Genomic DNA, 20,422 nt, shown 5'->3' with positions numbered 1-20,422 from the left:
AAGGGTCTGTACAGTAAGGGTCTGTACAGTAAGGGTCTGTACTGTAAGTGTCTGTACAGTAAGTGTCTGTACTGTAAGGGTCTGTACTGTAAGTGTCTGTACTGTAAGGGTCTGTACAGTAAGGGTCTGTACAGTAAGGGTCTGTACTGTAAGTGTCTGTACAGTAAGTGTCTGTACTGTAAGGGTTTGTACTGTAAGTGTCTGTACTGTAAGGGTCTGTACTGTAAGGGTTTGTACTGTAAGTGTCTGTACTGTAAGTGTCTGTACTGTAAGGGTCTGTACTGTAAGTGTCTGTACTGTAAGGTTCTTTACAGTAAGTGTCTGTACTATAAGGGTCTGTACAGTAAGGGTCTGTACTGTAAGTGTCTGTACTGTAAGGGTCTGTACAGTAAGGGTCTGTACAGTAAGGGTCTGTACTGTAAGTGTCTGTACAGTAAGTGTCTGTACTGTAAAAAATGATGCTTGTGAAAAAAAAGTGTCTATCTTTATATCTTCACTCCCCCTCTCACGGTCTCTGGTACAGTATATGGCAGTCAGTCTGCTCTCTGAGGGGAGGACAACATGTTGTGTTGTCCTGCTGTTGTGTTCTGAGGACAGGACAGGCTCTGGGTCAGTGTTTCATGGAATGCCCTCAAGGCAATCTGGTGTGTGTGTGTGTGTGTGATGCCCTCAAAGCAAAGAGCAGAAGTACAGTCTAGCCCTCAGTCCACCCCCCTCTGACTCATCTAATGGGGAGTGAGTCACAGCTCCAGAGAACACAGAGCTCCGTTATGACACTGTGATGACTGAGATGATTGAAAACGAGTCAGGTCACGGCACATGAACAACACAATGATCTTTCCTTCATTTTATATCATGCCTTGTCCGCTTATTCCCTGTCCAGAGAGGCAAAGAATGCCAAACGGGACTGTGTTCTATAACTATAGAGTGTATCTCTCCCTCCCTCTCTTGCCCGATTACCAGTTGATCCCTAGCCCCTACACCCACATATGAAATATGTTAGTGGCTACTAGCTGTAAGGGCAATAGGGGTCCATTTTGTTATTAGGAATCAGTCTGTGTATGGTCTCAGCTCAGGCACTGAGGTCACCATGGGCTGTAACTGTAGCTTAGAGCCGGCCCTAGCCTTTTGGGGGTCCTAGGCGATCTTTGGTGTTGTGTGCATGTGTGTCCGTGTCTGTGTGTTTCCTCTTCAAGAAGCCACGAAGAGCGGAAATTTTGTCACTGTTGCCAACCTGGTGCCCAAACTACCCCTCTTCCACTGACCTCTGTTAATCATCAACTCTAACAGTTGTCAGTCGAAGGTGGATTTAATCAAATGCAGATGCTACTCTAGTTTTGAGGCCTTGCAAACAGGTGTGTGTGAAAGAAATCTGATCATGTATCAGTTTTTTATAGGAGCTATTTTATCTTCTTGACTGATGGACCTGTGGAATTAATTAGAATTGTGTTCTATTAATTCTTATTAAGTTTGTTTGGCTGTGTTGCACAACACCCAGTTCTGCCAAAACAGGATCCAGCACCTCTCAGTTTTAGATTGGTTCATTCAGGAACCTATTTGGGCTGATCTGGTCCCACTCATGGCAGTAACATTTTTTTTTTGCGTGACATTGTAGCCATGTCTGAGACCAACGCATGGCTGTTGCTGTAGTGCGCCTGTACCTCAATCACAGAACTAGAATGAGATTCACTTTCTATAATCTCTCCCCCTCTCTGCTCTGATAGACAGGAGCCTACAACTCTCATCTCTCCCCCTCTCTGCTCTGATAGACAGGAGCCTACAACTCTCATCTCTCCCCCTCTCTCCTCTGATAGACAGGAGCCTACAACTCTCATCTCTCCCCCTCTCTGCTCTGATAGACAGGAACCTACAACTCTCATCTCTCCCTCTCTGCTCTGATAGACAGGAGCCTACAACTCTCATCTCTCCCCCTCTCTGCTCTGATAAACAGGAGCCTACAACTCGCATCTCTCCCCCTCTCTGCTCTGATAGACAGGAGCCTACAACTCTCATCTCTCCCCCTCTCTGCTCTGATAGACAGGAGCCTGCAACTCTCATTTCTCCCCCTCTCTGCTCGGATAGACAGGAGCCTGCAACTCTCATCTCTCCCCCTCTCTGCTCTGATAGGCAGGAGCCTACAACTCTCATCTCTCCCTCTGATAGACAGGAGCCTAAAACTCTCATCTCTCCCTCTGATAGACAGGAGCCTACAACTCTCATCTCTCCCTCTGATAGACAGGAGCCTACAACTCTCATCTCTCCCTCTGATAGACAGGAGCCTACAACTCTCATCTCTCCCTCTGATAGACAGGAGCCTACAACTCTCATCTCTCCCTCTGATAGACAGGAGCCTACAACTCTCATCTCTCCCCCTCTCTGCTCTGATAGACAGGAGCCTACAACTCTCATCTCTCCCCCTCTCTCCTCTGATAGACAGGAGCCTACAACTCTCATCTCTCCCCCTCTCTGCTCTGATAGACAGGAACCTACAACTCTCATCTCTCCCTCTCTGCTCTGATAGACAGGAGCCTACAACTCTCATCTCTCCCCCTCTCTGCTCTGATAAACAGGAGCCTACAACTCGCATCTCTCCCCCTCTCTGCTCTGATAGACAGGAGCCTACAACTCTCATCTCTCCCCCTCTCTGCTCTGATAGACAGGAGCCTGCAACTCTCATTTCTCCCCCTCTCTGCTCGGATAGACAGGAGCCTGCAACTCTCATCTCTCCCCCTCTCTGCTCTGATAGGCAGGAGCCTACAACTCTCATCTCTCCCTCTGATAGACAGGAGCCTACAACTCTCATCTCTCCCTCTGATAGACAGGAGCCTACAACTCTCATCTCTCCCTCTGATAGACAGGAGCCTACAACTCTCATCTCTCCCTCTGATAGACAGGAGCCTACAACTCTCATCTCTCCCTCTGATAGACAGGAGCCTACAACTCTCATCTCTCCCTCTGATAGACAGGAGCCTACAACTCTCATCTCTCCCTCTGATAGACAGGAGCCTACAACTCTCATCTCTCCCTCTGATAGACAGGAGCCTACAACTCTCATCTCTCCCTCTGATAGACAGGAGCCTACAACTCTCATCTCTCCCTCTGATAGACAGGAGCCTACAACTCTCATCTCTCCCTCTGATAGACAGGAGCCTACAACTCTCATCTCTCCCTCTGATAGACAGGAGCCTACAACTCTCATCTCTCCCTCTGATAGACAGGAGCCTACAACTCTCATCTCTCCCTCTGATAGACAGGAGCCTACAACTCTCATCTCTCCCTCTGATAGACAGGAGCCTACAACTCTCATCTCTCCCTCTGATAGACAGGAGCCTACAACTCTCATCTCTCCCTCTGATAGACAGGAGCCTACAACTCTCATCTCTCCCTCTGATAAACAGGAGCCTACAACTCTCATCTCTCCCTCTGATAGACAGGAGCCTACAACTCTCATCTCTCCCTCTGATAGACAGGAGCCTACAACTCTCATCTCTCCCTCTGATAAACAGGAGCCTACAACTCTCATCTCTCCCTCTGATAGACAGGAGCCTACAACTCTCATCTCTCCCTCTGATAGACAGGAGCCTACAACTCTCATCTCTCCCTCTGATAGACAGGAGCCTACAACTCTCATCTCTCCCTCTGATAGACAGGAGCCTACAACTCTCATCTCTCCCTCTGATAGACAGGAGCCTACAACTCTCATCTCTCCCTCTGATAGACAGGAGCCTACAACTCTCATCTCTCCCTCTGATAGACAGGAGCCTACAACTCTCATCTCTCCCTCTGATAGACAGGAGCCTACAACTCTCATCTCTCCCTCTGATAGACAGGAGCCTACAACTCTCATCTCTCCCTCTGATAGACAGGAGCCTACAACTCTCATCTCTCCCTCTGATAGACAGGAGCCTACAACTCTCATCTCTCCCTCTGATAGACAGGAGCCTACAACTCTCATCTCTCCCTCTGATAGACAGGAGCCTACAACTCTCATCTCTCCCTCTGATAGACAGGAGCCTACAACTCTCATCTCTCCCTCTGATAGACAGGAGCCTACAACTCTCATCTCTCCCTCTGATAGACAGGAGCCTACAACTCTCATCTCTCCCTCTGATAAACAGGAGCCTACAACTCTCATCTCTCCCTCTGATAGACAGGAGCCTACAACTCTCATCTCTCCCTCTGATAGACAGGAGCCTACAACTCTCATCTCTCCAGCGTTGCACTTTATTTCTTTGTTTTAACAATTTAATATGGCCATTAGTTTTCCAAGTATAATCATAGCTCCGTGAAGGGTGCTGGAGGTGCTGTGATACCCCCTGGTACATTTAAATACAGGACTAGTAAAACATTTGGACACACCTACTCATTCAATGATTTTTAAACATTTGGACACACCTACTCATTCAAGGATTTAAACACATTTTTTCTATTTTCTACACTGTCGAATAATAGTAAAGACATCAAAACGATGAAATTACACATGGAATTATGTAGTAACCAAAAAAGGGTTAAACAAATCAACATATATTTTATATTTGAGGTTCTTCAAAGTAGCCACCCTTTGCCTTGGGACAGCTTTGCACACTCTTGGCCTTCTCTCAACCAGCTGTGGAGGCCAGGTCATCTGATGCAGCACTCCATCACTCCATCCTTCTTGGTCAAATAGTCCTTACACAGCCTGGAGGTGTGTTGGGTCATTGTCCTGTTGAAAAACAAATGATAGTCACCTGGTCAGTCTAGGTCATGGAAAGAGCATGTTTTGTACACTCAGTGTATATGTGATTATTGGAAAAAAAATCTGTGCGTTTTCTTCATTTACTATCATTCTAAATTAAAATAATGTATTATTTTGCCATATCTAATTAATGTATATTACACTTCTTTCCATGATGTGGACAGTACTGTATGTCTTAGTACCTTACACATTTGACCACATCAAATTTGGGGGAATTACACATGTTTTGGAGGAGAGTGACTACTATTTATTTTCTCATGATGTTAACATCTTTGTCTGTATTTGAAAAGACAATCGAAGCCTCCTTCAGAACACATTCAGCAAACTGGGGAAAAAAAATGTGATGGGCATTTCAGTCTTCCCCCAAAGAATTGTGTTACACTTAAGATACTAATTCGCAACGTACAGTATTTCAAGGCCTACCTTCAAACTCAGTGCGTTTTTACTTGACATCATGAGAAAATCCTAAATTAGCCAAGACCTCAGAAGAAAAATTGTAGACCTCCACAAGTCTGGTTCATCGATGGGATCAATTTCCAATTCTATGGGATCATTTCACATTCTTAAAATAAAGTGGTGATCAAGACTGACCTAAGACAGGGAATTTTTACTAGGATTAAATGTCAGGAATAGTGAAAAACTGAGTTAAATGTATTTGGCCAAGGTGTATGTAAACTTCTGACTTCAACTGTATTCATATTTTCCTCCCCAAGCCTCTGCAACACCTGGAAAAATGTACCTGTAAGTGTACTAAGAAATATAAATGGATAAACCTGACATGATTACATACATACATGGTGGTGGTGGTCGCTGGTGTGGTGGCTGAGGAGATGGTGGTCGCTGGTGTGGTGGCTGAGGAGATGGTGGTCGCTGGTGTGGTGGCTGAGGAGGTGGTGGTCGCTGGTGTGGTGGCTGAGGAGATGGTGGTCGCTGGTGTGGTGGCTGAGGAGATGGTGGTCGCTGGTGTGGTGGCTGAGGAGGTGGTGGTCGCTGGTGTGGTGGCTGAGGAGGTGGTGGTCGCTGGTGTGGTGGCTGGTGTGGTGGCTGTGGAGGCCGCACCTGCTGGTGTGGTGGCTGAGGAGGTGGTGGTCGCTGGTGTGGTGGCTGTGGAGGCTTCACCTGCTGGTGTGGTAGTTGTGGAGGCCGCTGGTGTGGTGGCTGTGGAGGCTTCACCTGCTGGTGTGGTAGTTGTGGAGGCCGCTGGTGTGGTGGCTGTGGAGGCTTCACCTGCTGGTGTGGTAGTTGTGGAGGCCGCTGGTGTGGTGGCTGTGGAGGCTTCACCTGCTGGTGTGGTAGTTGTGGAGGCCGCTGGTGTGGTGTCTGTGGAGGTTGCACCTGCTGGTGTGGTAGTTGTGGAGGCCGCTGGTGTGGTGGCTGTGGAGGCTGCACCTGCTGGTGTGGTGGTTTCGGAGGTGGAGGTTTTTGGTGTGGTGGCTGTGGAGACTGTACCTGCTGGTGTGGTGGATTTGGAGGTGGAGGATTTTCATGTGGTTGCTGTGTAGGCTGCACCTGCTGGTGTGGTGGTTCTGGGGGCTGTTGATTTTATTTTATGAGGGATCCGAGGAGACTCCTCTCCATGAGGCCTCAGGTGATCCATGCTTATTTTAGGGAAGATAACCACCTTGTCATTTTCCAAGTCCACACTTTTCCCTTCGAGACCTCAACATGTTTATGGGTCAAGAAAGTTGGGATCCAGTTTTCCCCCTCTCCTATGCTGGCTTTGGAAATTTACACTCCACACTCTTTCACCCACATGAAGTTTTGGCACTGTGCCTTTTGTTTTTTTAGAGGATTTCCTCTGGACCACAGCAGTGTTGTCCATGGCAGTCTGGAGAACCTTGTTGAGCTTCAGCCTAACTTCTGTTAAGTCTTTCCCTGCTAAGACCTTCTCGACACTGCTGTCAATCTATAGTATACATTTCTGATATTAATTTAAACTTACAAAGATACAGTCTGCATTTCTCAAATCAACTAGAATGTAAAATGACCAACCCTGTAATGTTCTGGAACCTCTGACGGGTAGCGAGCCTCTCTACCAAACATCAGGAAGAAGGGGGAGTATTTTGTTGTCATTTGATTCTTGGTTCAAGATGCTTGTCCCACTCTTTTGGTTTTTGACTCAATAATTTAGAGATGGATCTGAAAATATGATTGAATAAAAAATGATATGGCACAAGTTATTCTTAGAATGTGAACGTTTTTAAAACATTTTTAGAACTTTACAATTGAACTCAAAACCTCTACTGCCTATTAAATCAGTCTACAGATGTTGCTTATACCTCTGCATTGTCCCGTTCAATGCAGAGACTTTTTCGGATCGTCAGAGCTTTGCAGACATTAATGTTGATCTTTTATTATAAAAGGGAAAAATACTTTTAGAAAGCTGAAGACATTTAACCAAATATTAAAGTTGAGTAACACAGTTACTATTTACGTCATTGACAAACTCGTTCCCTTGGTCTGTGATATGCATTTGGGTGCCTCAAACTGATGCCTCAAAATTTGATTATGCAGTCTGTGACCTCCTTAGCAGACTTTATGTGGAGGGGGTATACCTGTGGCCATTTAGTGAGGTAGTCAATCATAACACAGATATACTGGTGTCCGCTGTCTGTCTGTGTCAGTTTGCTGATAAGGTCCATCCCAAGTAGTTAATATGGCTGCGTGACCTTGAGGAAACATTGAAGACACTTTACATTAAGTGTGTATTAGCTATGCTTTAAGTATATATCAACACCTGTAGTAACACCATTGTAGATGGAATTGCTATGTAATTAACCTATCTGTTAGGTTAGGGTCACCTACATCACACGCGCTAAGACACACACACATTTAAACACAGAGAAAAACAACTGGCTTAAGTGGCTCTGTCCAGGCAACCAGGGCAATAAATCAGAAGAGTGACAGGGGGAGAGGTCTCCACACGGTCACCCCCTAATCTGTTTCACCTGTCCTCGTTATTGTCTCCACCCCCTCCAGGTGTCGCTTGTTTTCCCCAGTGTATTTATCCCTGTGTTTCCTGTCTCTCTGTGCCAGTTTGTCTTGTATGTCCAAGACTACCAGTGTTTTTTCCCGGTTTCCAGCTTTGCCTCCTTATTCTAGTCCTCCCGGGTTTTGACCGTTGCCTGTTCTGGATTCTGTACCCGCCTGCCTGACCATTCTACCTGCCCTGACCTCGAGTCTGCCTGCCACTCTGTACCTCCTGGACTCTGATCTGGTTATGACCTTTTGCCTGTCCACGACCATTCTCTTGCCTATTCCCTTTGGATTAATAAACATTTTAAGACTCCAGTAATCTGCCTCCTGTGTCTGCATCTGGGTTTCACCTTGTGTCATGATAGTACGAACTGGCCATGCCAGACCCAGCAGACTTGGACCAGCTCTACCATGCTGTCTCCCTGCAGGGAGCCACCATTAAGAAACATGAGGAGTTGGTACAGGGCCTTTTGGAAGGGCTCAGATCCTTGATGGAATGCCACGACCATGGGTTAAAGGCTATTATGGAGCAAATCAGGGAGTTAGCTCAGAGACTGTCTGCCACCTCTGGAAAAAACCCAATCACCCAGTAATATTTTCCCTATCTGTGTACAGCCTATCCCGACTCCCCGTGAACCCCGCTTACCTCCTCCAGAGCGATATTCGGGGAATCCTTGTACCTGCCGGGGTTTTCTTTCTCAGTTCTCTCTTATTTTTGATTACAGCCATCTTCGTTTTCTTCAGACCGATCGAAAAGATAGAGTATATAATTACGCTAATGTGGGGATATGCCACAATCTGCCATTTGCGTTCATCTGGAGGAATTCATGGCAGAGGTGAGAAGTTTTTGAGTCTCCGGTATCAGGGAGAAAGGCAGCCAGCAAACTGCTTGACTTACGTCCAAACTCCCGTAGTGTGGCAGACTACACGGTGGACTTTCGCACCTTGGCCGCCGAGCGTGCCTGGAATCCAGAGACTCTTTTCCATACTTCTCTGCACTTATTATCTGAGAAGGTTAAAGATGAGCTAGTTGCTCGGGAACTGCCGGTGGACCTCGACTTCCTTATCGCTTTAACCAATAAAATTGATGGATGCCTAAGGGAACGTAGGAGTGAGAGGAGGTCTGGTCTGGTGCTCTCCGAGTGCTCTAGGGCTGATGAAAACCTTATGGATGCCCCAATAGCTTCGGAGCTTGGTATTCCCACTCAGCCTCTCTCTGTGCCCATGAATGCTAGGGCACTAGAGGGCCGCTCTATAGGTGAGGTCACCCATAGTCCTGTTACTGGTTTCTGGTTAACCACAGTGAGACAATTCAGTTCCTCCTCATTACATCTCCCCATGTTGTTGTTTTGGGATTTTCCTGGCTCCAAAAGCACAATCCTGTGATTGACTGGACCACAAGCTCCATCCTGGGTTGGAGCCCATTTTGCCATTCCCACTGCCTTCAAGCAGCGCAGCCTTCCTCAAGTCATCTTCCTCAGGATGTTAGCAAGACTGTGGATGTCTCTGCTTTCCCCACAGAATACCATGAACTCCTGGGAGTGTTCAGTAAGGTACGTGCTACTTCCCTTCCCCTGCACCGTCCTTATGATTGTGCCATCGATCTTCTCCCAGGCACTACACCACCTTGGGGTTGATTTTGTATCCTCTGTCTGGACCAGAGACCAAATCTATGGAGTAGTACATAGAGGAGTCTCTGGCCACTGGGGCCGTCCGTCAGTCTGCATCTCCTGCCGGTGCAGGGTTTTTCTTTGTGGAGAAGGACAAGACCCTGCGTCCGTGCATTGACTCCCTAACTCTCCTCTCCTCTGCATTTGAACCTCCCCAGGGGGCCACCATATTTTCTAAGTTGGAACTTCGAAATGCCTACCACCTGGTTTGGATACACGAGGGGGATGAGTGGAAGACAGCCTTCAACACAGCCAGTGGACATTATGAGTACCAGGTCATGCCATTTGGACCCACCAATGCCCCCGCTGTTTTCCAGGCTTTGGTCAATGATGTGCTTCGGGACATGCTAAACCGGTTTGTGTTTGTGTACCTTGATGACATCCTGTTTTTTCTCCAATCTTCACAAGAACATGTTATTCATGTCAGGCAGGTCCTTCAGTGCATCCTTAGAGAACCAACTGTCCGTGAAAGCCGAGAAGTGTGAGTTCCACCGCTCTTCTATCACCTTTCTGGGATATGTCATTGCAGAGGGCAATGTTCAGATGGATCCTGGAAAGGTGAAAGCAGTGGCGGATTGGCCTCAACCAACGTCCAGGGTGCAGTTGCAACGGTTTCTTAGTTTTACAAACTTCTACCGCCATTTCATTCAGGACTACAGCACCCTGGCGCCCCCCCTCTCGGCACTCACCTCTCCCAATGTATCGTTCGAATGGTCTCCAGCTGTCGACAAAGCCTTTATGGACCTGAAGCATCGGTTCACAACAGCACCCATGCTCATCCATCCGGACCCTTCGCGTCAATTGGTGGTGGAAGTGGATGCTTCAGATGTTGGAGTGGGTGCCATCCTGTCCCAGCGATCTTCCCAGGACCAGAAGCTTCATCCCTGAGCCTTCTTGTCCCATCGTCTCAACCTTGCTGAAAGGAACTACTATGTTGGAAATTGAGAACTTCTGGCGGTGAAGTGGAGGCACTGGCTGGAAGGAGCAGAACTACAGCAGACCGACCATAAAACCTGGAATATCTCCGTACAGCCAATCGCCTCAACTCCAGGCTGGCCTGGTGGGCCCTCCTGTTAACCAGATTTAACTTCACCATTTGTGAAGTATTTGACGAACTCCCCCCTTCTAATTTCCTTAATTCTGTGGCTAAAGTCAAATAATTTCTGTGGCACACACTACTGGTCAACATGAGCTACCAAAATGAAAAGAAAAAAAAATCTAATGAAACACAGCCTAACACGATCAGAAATCTCAACTAGCAAGCAAGTCACAGCAATGAAGAATTGAGTGTGTACGCAAAGGGGGGGGAGAATTCTGTCAGGGGGGAGTTTTCGGCACAACACCGGACTCTCTATAAAAGTTGCTGGCCACACACCAATACATGGATTTGAAAGTCAAACTATCACTTAACTAACAGAAAAAGTGGTTTATTCCCATTTTTGTGATGGCAGCCTCCAGAAATCAACAGCTGTCATTCCAAAATATAGATAGAAGCCGTCAACAAATTCCCATCTAACCATGTAAAGGTTATTCCAAGTTTCCTTTGAATAGTGTTAGTTTAACAGCGCTTTTCTATTAATGGAAGTGATTACATTACATTGCATTACACTTACCTTGTTGGCGACCCACTTGAATCAAAATGCAACACTTCATAATTTAGCTAGCTGTCTTCTACAAATTGTCCTCTGCACATTATTCCCAGATATCTTGTGGTTCTTGAGCTGTGCTAGTTTTAACAAATCAAATCAACGTTTATTTGTCACGTGCGCCGAATAGAACAGGTAGACCTTACAGTGAAATGCTTACAGGCTCTAACCAATAGTGCAAAAAAGTATTAGGTGAATAGGTAGGTAAAGAAATAAAACAGTAAAAAGACAGGCTATATACAGTAGCGAGGCTATAAAAGTAGCGAGGCTACATACAGACACCGGTTAGTCAGGCTGATTGAGGTAGTATGTACATGTAGATATGGTTAAAGTGACTATGCATATATGATGAACATAGAGTAGCAGTAGCGTAAAAGAGGGGTTGGTGGGTGGGACACAACGTAGATAGCCCAGTTAGCCAATGTGCGGGAGCACTGGTTGGTCGGCCCAATTGAGGTAGTATGTACATGAATGTATGGTTAAAGTGACTATGCATATAAGATAAACAGAGAGTAGCAGCAACGTAAAAGAGGGGTTGGGACGGCACACAATGCAAATAGTCCGGATAGCCATTTGATTACCTGTTTAAGTGCAACCTGATCTCCCCCCTCTTGCGCAATTGATGTCAACATGATAATTGATATGAGTGATTGACAAAACAGTGTTTCTCTTTTTGTTTTGGTGACCCCCGTATCAAAATGCAACATTCCAGAATGTAGCTGACTGTGTTCTGCAGGTTGTCCTCTAACCAGTGATGTGAAACTATATCCAGTTTCCATGTGTTTTTTTATTGTTGTAGTTTCAACAGTGCGTATCCCCCCTAATAACTGGACAAAACAGGGTTTTGGTGCGTGTGCCATTTATAAGATGCTCATGAAAAAAATATATATGTATGTGTCGATAATGAATTCTATGTTTATGTTTTAAATATATTGTCACGTCGTGTATGTAGGTGGTAGGGAAGTCAAGCGCCCGGAGGATCAAACCTGGTATAATGGAATAGTTTAATAACTTAAAACACAAACTCCAAAACCAAAGTCCATAATAAAATAAATGTGGGTACAAGAACCCGTCGCACACCAAGCCATAAATCACGAGCATAACAATAAACAATCTCTGACAAGGACATGAGGGGAAACAGAGGGTTAAATACACAACATGTAATGAATGAGATTGTAACCAGGTGTGTAAGAAGACCAGACAAAACCAATGGAAAATGAAACATAGATCAGTGATGGCTAGAAGACCGGTGATGTCGATCGCCGAGCACCGCCCAGACAAGGAGAGGCATCGACTTCGGTAGAAGTCGTGACATATATCACAAACTGTTTCTGCATATGGGTTATTGATTTGGACACTTTAAAACTGTGTTTTGACATTGGGCTATTTATCAGTATATCTTGTCAACAGGAAGTAGCGACACCATCATTGTCAAGTTTCAAGTTTGATTTTCAAGTTTTAGGAATAGAAATGAAGTTAACAGTAATTAACAATGCTATTGTACTTAATCAGGTCAAAACTGCTGAATGTGTCCAAAAACGTGCTGTGATTGATTGATTTAGATGATTTAACAGAAATCACCAAAACGGATTTATCCTGGCTATTGTTAGTGATCATAGTTTGTCAGTGTCAAAGTAGCTTGTCATTTCGATCATGTGTACGGTAACAAAAAAAGTAATGTTAAATGATGTAGAATTGCATGAAATACCTTTATAAAAGGTTACATTTTTCCCAAACCCTTACTACAAAAACATTTCCCCATGTGTAGCAACTTCTACTCTACTCTATGCCACTATGAAATGTGATGATATGCATACAATGCTCTATTATAAAGGTGGAAAAAATTAGCGATTGTGTTCTTTTACTTCTGAGCCCCCTAGGTCACCTCCCTATTTACAAATGAAGCACTGACAACACCTGAGGTAAGAGAACAGAGGAAGGACAGAGAGGTAGAGGAAAAGTGGGGGGGTAGGAGGGGCGCGGCACAAGCTTCCAGTGGGCAACATCCTACCCAAAACCCAGAGTGAGCAAGCATGCTACATTCAGACATCACTTAACTGGAGCGTGAGTTCTACCACAGATTAACTGGTGCAGTCACCGGGAGACATAACAGTGTTAATTTTCAATCACACAGAAATAAACTCTCCTTGCTGCGATGGGGGATAGATGGATACAATTCCTCTCGTCTCTATCGCTTCTCTTTCTCCTGGAATGGACGCAAATATCATCTTTCAACCTGGACACAGAAAACGTCCTGATAAAGAATGGAGAGCCCGGGAGTCTTTTCGGCTTCTCTCTCGCCATGCACCGACAGTTAGCTCCGGTGGATAAGATCATGTAAGTATCCTTACTTTAAAAAGAAATGTCAAAAATATATTTAGATTTGTTTTCTTTTGTTTTCCATTCCAGCTGTGGAACCAAATGTTTACCAGGTTACTGCTACTGCAGTCTACTTCACAGGCTCGCAGGTTCTTTGCAAAAGTTTCTTGTCTCAACCTCATTCTTACTTTTAGTCAGGAAATATTTGAATGAGTTCACTCTAATTTAGTTGTCTAAATCTAAGTTTCAGACTGGCATGTTTGTCTTACCGGTTCATTATTGGTGGGTTTTCACTGCCTTTTGCAGGTTTGTGCCTGTCCGCGAGCTCCTCCAATCTTACTGCAGTTCATGACTTAAAGGTAGACTCAGCGATATGACGTAGATGCAGAAAGTAAACAGAATAGTGGGTCAATTTCCGCAACAACTAAGGGCTTTAAAGTGGGAGGCTCAACTTGTCTGCTGTTTTGGTGCCCTGATGAAGACAGCTTGTCTGTCGAAAAGTTGGTTATTTGGTTATTGAATCTGAGCTCCTATAGTGTGCGGCATCTCCTTTTCTTTTCCAAGTGTTCTAGTCCGCTAGGCAGCACCTCGCTATAAGAAGTGTGCGTTTCATTCGCCTTCAGATTGGTGCCCTGGCTACCACGCTGTAAACAGCGTGAAGCAAACCTGTGCTCATGTGCAGATACTATGTGTGATTTTGTGAGAGGGAAGTCTTGCATCTCACTCAATATAATATATCCTGGGCCACTGCTTATTTTTTATTTTATTTACAATGACCGCCTACCTCAGCCAAACCCTAACCCGGACGACGCTGGGCCAATTGTGCGCTGCACTATGGGACTCCCAATCACAGCCGGTTGTGATACAGTCTGGAATCGAACCAGGGCCTGTAGTAATGCCTCTAGCACTGAGATGCAGTGCCTTAGACTGCTGCGCCACTCGGAAGCCAACGTCATGGCAATGTCATTTGGTGAAGTCTACCTTCACAACTAAAAAGTTACCTGATTCCAAAACGACATATTCCTCTGCTCTACAGAGATGTATAAAATGGGGGGTTCGAGCCCTGAATGATGATTGGCTGACAGCCATGGTATATCAGACCGAATACCGCAGGTTTGACAAAATCTGCTCTAATTACATTGGTAACCAGTTTATAATAGCAATAAGGCACCTCGGGGGTTTGTGATAATGGTGATATCACAAACGTTGCTTCGTGCTTAAGAACAGCCCTTAGCCGTGGTATTTTGACCATATAAAACAAACGCTTGGGACGTATTGCTTAATTCTACTAGCTCTGGATACAAATGGCCCTTTGGGAGTTTCACTTAGCCACAGATCAGGGTACTTTATTTATGGCGGTACTCAACATCATATTGTTCTTTTTGTCCCTTCCTGTGCACCATATGCTGTGTTTCTTCACTCCTCAAAGTAGAGTAAAGTGAACCTGTAGATACAGAGCTTGCCGTTGTCATTTGGGTCACATAAGGTAGGCTAAGGCAGCCTGGCCTCAGATCCATACATACCATGCTTAAGTATTTCTGAGCACCTCCAAGACATATGATACAGTACTTACTAATGGTCTAGTTACTTTAGACAGAAATTAAATTAGACAGGTTGGTCGGGGAGGATGGCTGGGGACAGCTGTAGTATTTTAGATAAGCCTACCCTTAACCCTTATTCTAAACTTAACCCAAATCACCTAGCTTGATGTGAAAGACCACTTCTTTTAGCCCAGTAAAAGACTCACAGTGTGTGTGTGTGTGTGTGTGTGTGTGTGTGTGTGTGTGGGTGTGTGTGTGTGTGTGTGTGTGTGTGTGTGTGTGTGTGTGTGTGTGTGTGTGTGTGTGTGTGTGTGTGTGTGTGTGTGTGTGTGTGTGTGTGTGTGTGTGTGTGTGTGTGAGGGAGAAATAAAAGTAGTGGTAACATTAATCTTGTGCCTAATTGAACCCTGCTCCTTCAGTTAGCCCAGTAGGAATGACTAGGCTGTTAACTATTCACTTAGGATCAGCTGCCTGCTCCGCAGACCCATTCAATACCATAATGTTATCCATGACTTATGGACAAAGCAGACATAGCGTCATTGGAATGAACAAAGCGTCATTGGAATGAATTTGCCTTTAGAATAGATTCTCCCCTTTTAACTAGGCCTGGAATGTTATAAGTCAGGTCTGTAACTTTCTGTAATGAGGAGCATTCTTAGTTCTGAACTGAACTGGACTGAACGAACTCAATCACACAATTTGCTCCAGTTTTAGACTGTCTTTATTTGAGGCAAGTGGTCATCAGCCCTGTGAACATTCAGGCGGTAGAGACAAAAACATGGTTTCATACTCTGGCTTATAGGGGATTCCCTCAATGAGTTCTCATGTAGAAAAAATGACTTCAGTTTATACAGTTATCATATATGGAAGTTGAACTTCATCTAACCACAAGTACACACACACACACACACACACACACACACACACACACACACACACACACACACACACACACACACACACACACACACACACACACACAGACACACAGACATACAAACACATACAGTAGATGGCAGTGTTGTTGTACGTGTCTCAGAGCCATAGACCCCAGAAATGATAAACAATTGTGCTCCAACCATAGGGTGTTAATAAAGAGTGTTTTTGAATGTCCTGATGATTAAATAATGTCAACTGTGTGATCCCCTGGTGGATGTGAGAAACTCTAAATATGATCCTGTATCCTCCTGAGACCCAGCAATTTATCTTTGTCCGCTCTAATGAACATTCGTTTTTGGTCCGTATCTCAATCTCCATAAACACCTCAATCAGCCCAAATAACTGGTGTCTCTATGTAGCTTCGCTACTGTTATTTTTCACAGTCTTTTTACTGTTGTTTTTTATTTCTTTACTTACCTATTGTTCCCCGATTTTTTTTGTTGGCATTATTGGTTAGAGCCTGTAAGTAGCATTTCACTGTTGTATTTGGCGCACGTGACAAATAAACTTTGATTTGATTTGATACCACTGTGTTGGTCCTGTTATACCTTTGAGAGGACATTCTGGGATTTTCAATGATATCACCTTGATCATTTTTTCTTTATGGTTCTTCTAAATGGCTACCATCACAATTAGTAGTTATTAGCTAATGTTATAAGTGTGTGTAATTGTGTAATATTTTTTGTGAGTTTGATATTGAAACTGTTTCCAATAAGTAAGTACCTCAGGAACAGTTTGTTGAGTTTTCAGAGCAGTGTAATATATTGGTACATTAAATAAGAGCTTGTCCTCTGTAGTGGACATCAGGATGCGGCCAACTATGTTTTATTTAATTTTTGTGTATTTTGTCCCCAATTTTGTGATATCCAATTGCAATACAATAACAATTTTGTCTCATCGTTGCAACTGCCCAACAGGCTCGGGAGAGGCGAAGGTTCAGTCATGTGTCCTCCGAAACATGACCCGCCAAACCGTGACCCGCCCGCTTAACCCGGAAGCTAGCCGCACCAATGTGTCGGAGGAAACACTGATCAACTGATGACCGAAGTCAGCCTGCTGGTGCCCAGCCCACCACAAGGAGTCGCTAGAGTGCAATGAGCCAAGTAAAGCCCCCTTGGACAAACCCTCTCCTAACCCGGACAATGCTGGGCCAATTGTGCCCCCCTTATGGGACTCCCGGACACAGCCTGGGATCGAACCCGGGTTTGTAGTGACACCTCAAGCACGGCAATGCAGTGCCTTAGACTGCTGCACCACTCGGGAGGCCGCCAACTATGTTGTTTACCTACTGTCCCCATTTACTGTAATGTTAAATGTTGTTGCTGCTGGGTCTCAGGAGGCTATAGATCTCCATATGGGTCATGATTAGCTGCCAAACTCTCTGCCCCACAGCTGACACAGACACACACACACACACACACACACACACACACACACACACACACACACACACACACACACACACACACACACACACACACACACACACACACACACACACACACACACACACACACACACACACACACACACACACACACACACACACACACACACACACACCAGCCACCTTCGTTTCCTGGTCCAATGCACTAACCGCTAGGCTACCTGCTGCCCTATGGTGTTTCCAGAGGCTACACTTCTTAGCTGCCTGACTCAGTAGATCAGTATTGCAGAAATTACTGTCTGTCCTGCTGGGGGTGTGCTTTTTTCAATATTTTATTTATTTAACCTTTATTTAACTAGGCAAGTCAGTTAAGGTGTGTGTTCCCTGGAAGTGTTTCCTGCATCCAGGGTGTGTGTGAAATGTGAGTCATACACCTGTGCCACGCCCGACAGGCACGCCAAGATCTGCCAACCTGACTCATTTACAATCCCATGCCCTACAGGTGTGTGTTTGCGTAAGTGTGTTTTAGATACCTGCAGGCAAGGGAGGAACTGGCTTGCAAGGTGTGTGTGTCTCAGGTACATGCTGACGTGTGAGGGATCTGGAGCGCATATGTGTATATGTTACGTTCCAAAGTCTGTCAGAACTGCAGAGAGTTGGCTCTGCTCTATGTATGAGAGAGAGAGAGAGTTACTGAAAGAGTTACTGAAACAATGAGAGTTACTGAAACAATGAGAGAGAGTTACTGAAACAATGAGAGTTACTGAAAGAATGAGAGAGAGTTACTGAAAGAATGAGAGAGAGAGAGTTACTGAAACAATGAGAGAGAGAGAGTTACTGAAATAATGAGAGAGAGAGAGTTACTGAAAGAATGAGAGAGAGAGAGAGAGTTACTGAAAGAATGAGAGTTACTGAGAGTTACTGAAAGAATGAGAGTTACTGAAAGAATGAGAGAGAGTTACTGAAAGAATGAGAGAGAGAGTTACTGAAAGAATGAGAGAGAGAGTTACTGAAACAATGAGAGAGAGAGTTACTGAAACAATGAGAGAGAGAGTTACTGAAAGAATGAGAGAGAGAGAGAGTTACTGAAAGAGTTACTGAAAGAATGAGAGTTACTGAAAGAATGAGAGAGAGTTACTGAAAGAATGAGAGAGAGAGTTACTGAAACAATGAGAGATAGAGAGTTACTGAAAGAATGAGAGAGAGAGAGTTACTGAAAGAATGAGAGAGAGAGAGTTACTGAAAGAGAGAGAGTTACTGAAAGAATGAGAGTTACTGAAAAAATGAGAGTTACTGAAAGAATGAGAGTTACTGAAAAAATGAGAGTTACTGAAAGAATGAGAGTTACTGAAAGAATGAGAGAGAGTTTCTGAAACAATGAGAGAGAGTTACTGAAACAATGAGAGAGAGAGTTACTGAAACAATGAGAGAGAGAGTTACTGAAAGAATGAGAGTTACTGAAAAAACAAGAGAGATGGAGAGAGAGAGAGTTACTGAAACAATGAGAGAGAGAGAGAAAGAGAGAGAGAGAGAGTTACTGAAAGAATGAGAGAGTTACTGAAAGAATGAGAGAGAGTTACTGAAAGAATGAGAGAGAGAGAGTTACTGAAAGAATGAGAGAGAGAGAGTTACTGAAAGAATGAGAGAGAGAGAGAGAGAGAGAGAGAGTTACTAAAAGAACAAGAGAGTTACTGAAAGAATGAGAGAGGGAGTTACTGAAAGAATGAGAGAGATGGATAGAGAGAGAGTTACTAAAATAATGAGAGAGAGTTACTGAAAGAACAAGAAAGTTACTGAAAGAATGAGAGAGAGAGAGTTACTGAAAGAATGAGAGAGAGAGAGAGAGAGAGAGAGAGAGAGAGAGAGAGAGAGAGAGAGAGTTACTGAAAGAACGAGAGAGTTACCGAAAGAATGAGAGAGAGTTACTGAAAGAATGAGAGATGGAGAGAGAGTTACTAAAAGAATGAGAGAGGGAGAGAGAGAGAGAGAGAGAGAGTTACTGAAAGAACGAGAGAGAGAGTTACTGAAAGAATGAGAGAGAGTTACTGAAAGAATGAGAGTTACTGAAAGAATGAGAGAGAGTTAATGAAAGAATGAGAGAGAGAGGGGGGTGGTGAGTGAAAGCATATGACAAAGAGACTGAGAGATTGTATGTGTGTGTGTGTGTGTGTGTGTGTGTGTGTGTGTGTGTGTGTGTGTGTGTGTGTGTGTGTGTGTGTGTGTGTGTGTGTGTGTGTGTGTGTGTGTGTGTGAGAGAGAGATAATCTATTCCACCATGTTCTACAGACAGAGGTCTAGTGTGTAGAGCTGTGAGGTTCCTATGTCCAGCACTCTTTGATCTCTCAGATCCTAGATACTGTAGATAGGTTTTAGCAGTAGGGTTAGAGTTCAAAGGTTAGTTCAGATTCATGGCGCTAGGTGAACGTCTCTGTACGTTTACTATGATAAACACACACCTTCTACCCCAACCACACCTCTCCCTGCCTCCGCCCCTCTTTCTCTCCTGCAGGCTGCTCCTGTTTTGCCAACATCAAACCCAAGAAGGATGTCTGAAGGAATGCTACGGACATAAATAACCTTTACAACTGCGCACCAAACACACAGTCAGTCAGTCGCCCATACACAGACCTGGGTTGTTTAAACTAGGTACCAAACGGAAGAAAATGGACTGAAACATTGAGGGACTACCTGAACTTGTCCAATAAGAAACACTTGTTTTATTATTTGATGCACATTGTTATTCATTATGTGTACAGTAATGAATGTAACTCTGGGTTCATATCAGTCCTGACAACAGACCATAGAGTTGGAGCATAGAGAACTTGGCACTAAGAAGGCATAGTTCAGGATTTCATAGTTCAGGATTTCATGAGGGTTCTGTGAAGTGTTCTGGAATCCATTTGGAACTGAAATGTGCTGACAGTTCTGTTGATGTTTATCCATTGTTGCTTAATAACAAGCTGCGGTGGTGCAGAAAGGCAGTGAGCTGTTTATATGTAGAATACACACTCCCTGTCTGCATCACACACTCCCTGTCCCAATCACACACTCCCTGTCTGCATCACACACACTCTGTCTCCATCACACTCCCTGTCTCCATCATACACTCCCTGTCTCCATCACACACTCCCTGTCTCCATCACACACACCCTGTCTCCATCACACACTCCCTGTCTCCATCACACACTCCCTGTCTCCATCACACACAC

The 20,422-nt window shown here is 44.7% G+C and overlaps 1 protein-coding gene across 1 annotated transcript in view; it reads left to right on the top strand.

Moving 5' to 3' along the window:
- The first annotated feature begins 13,047 nt into the window (after positions 1-13,047).
- LOC139386598 (integrin alpha-6-like) overlaps positions 13,048-20,422 on the top strand; it is a 32,701-nt gene continuing 25,326 nt past the window's right edge. The window contains exon 1 of the mRNA XM_071132282.1: positions 13,048-13,364. Coding sequence (XP_070988383.1) covers positions 13,183-13,364 — 182 coding nt within the window. The 5' untranslated portion in view covers positions 13,048-13,182. The remainder of the gene's footprint in view (positions 13,365-20,422) is intronic.

Source organism: Oncorhynchus clarkii, chromosome 28 (genome assembly GCF_045791955.1).
Source record: "Oncorhynchus clarkii lewisi isolate Uvic-CL-2024 chromosome 28, UVic_Ocla_1.0, whole genome shotgun sequence".
Taxonomy (NCBI): domain Eukaryota; kingdom Metazoa; phylum Chordata; class Actinopteri; order Salmoniformes; family Salmonidae; genus Oncorhynchus; species Oncorhynchus clarkii.
Note: the sequence above shows the minus strand (reverse complement) of the source record. Positions and strands in the feature narration are given on the sequence as shown.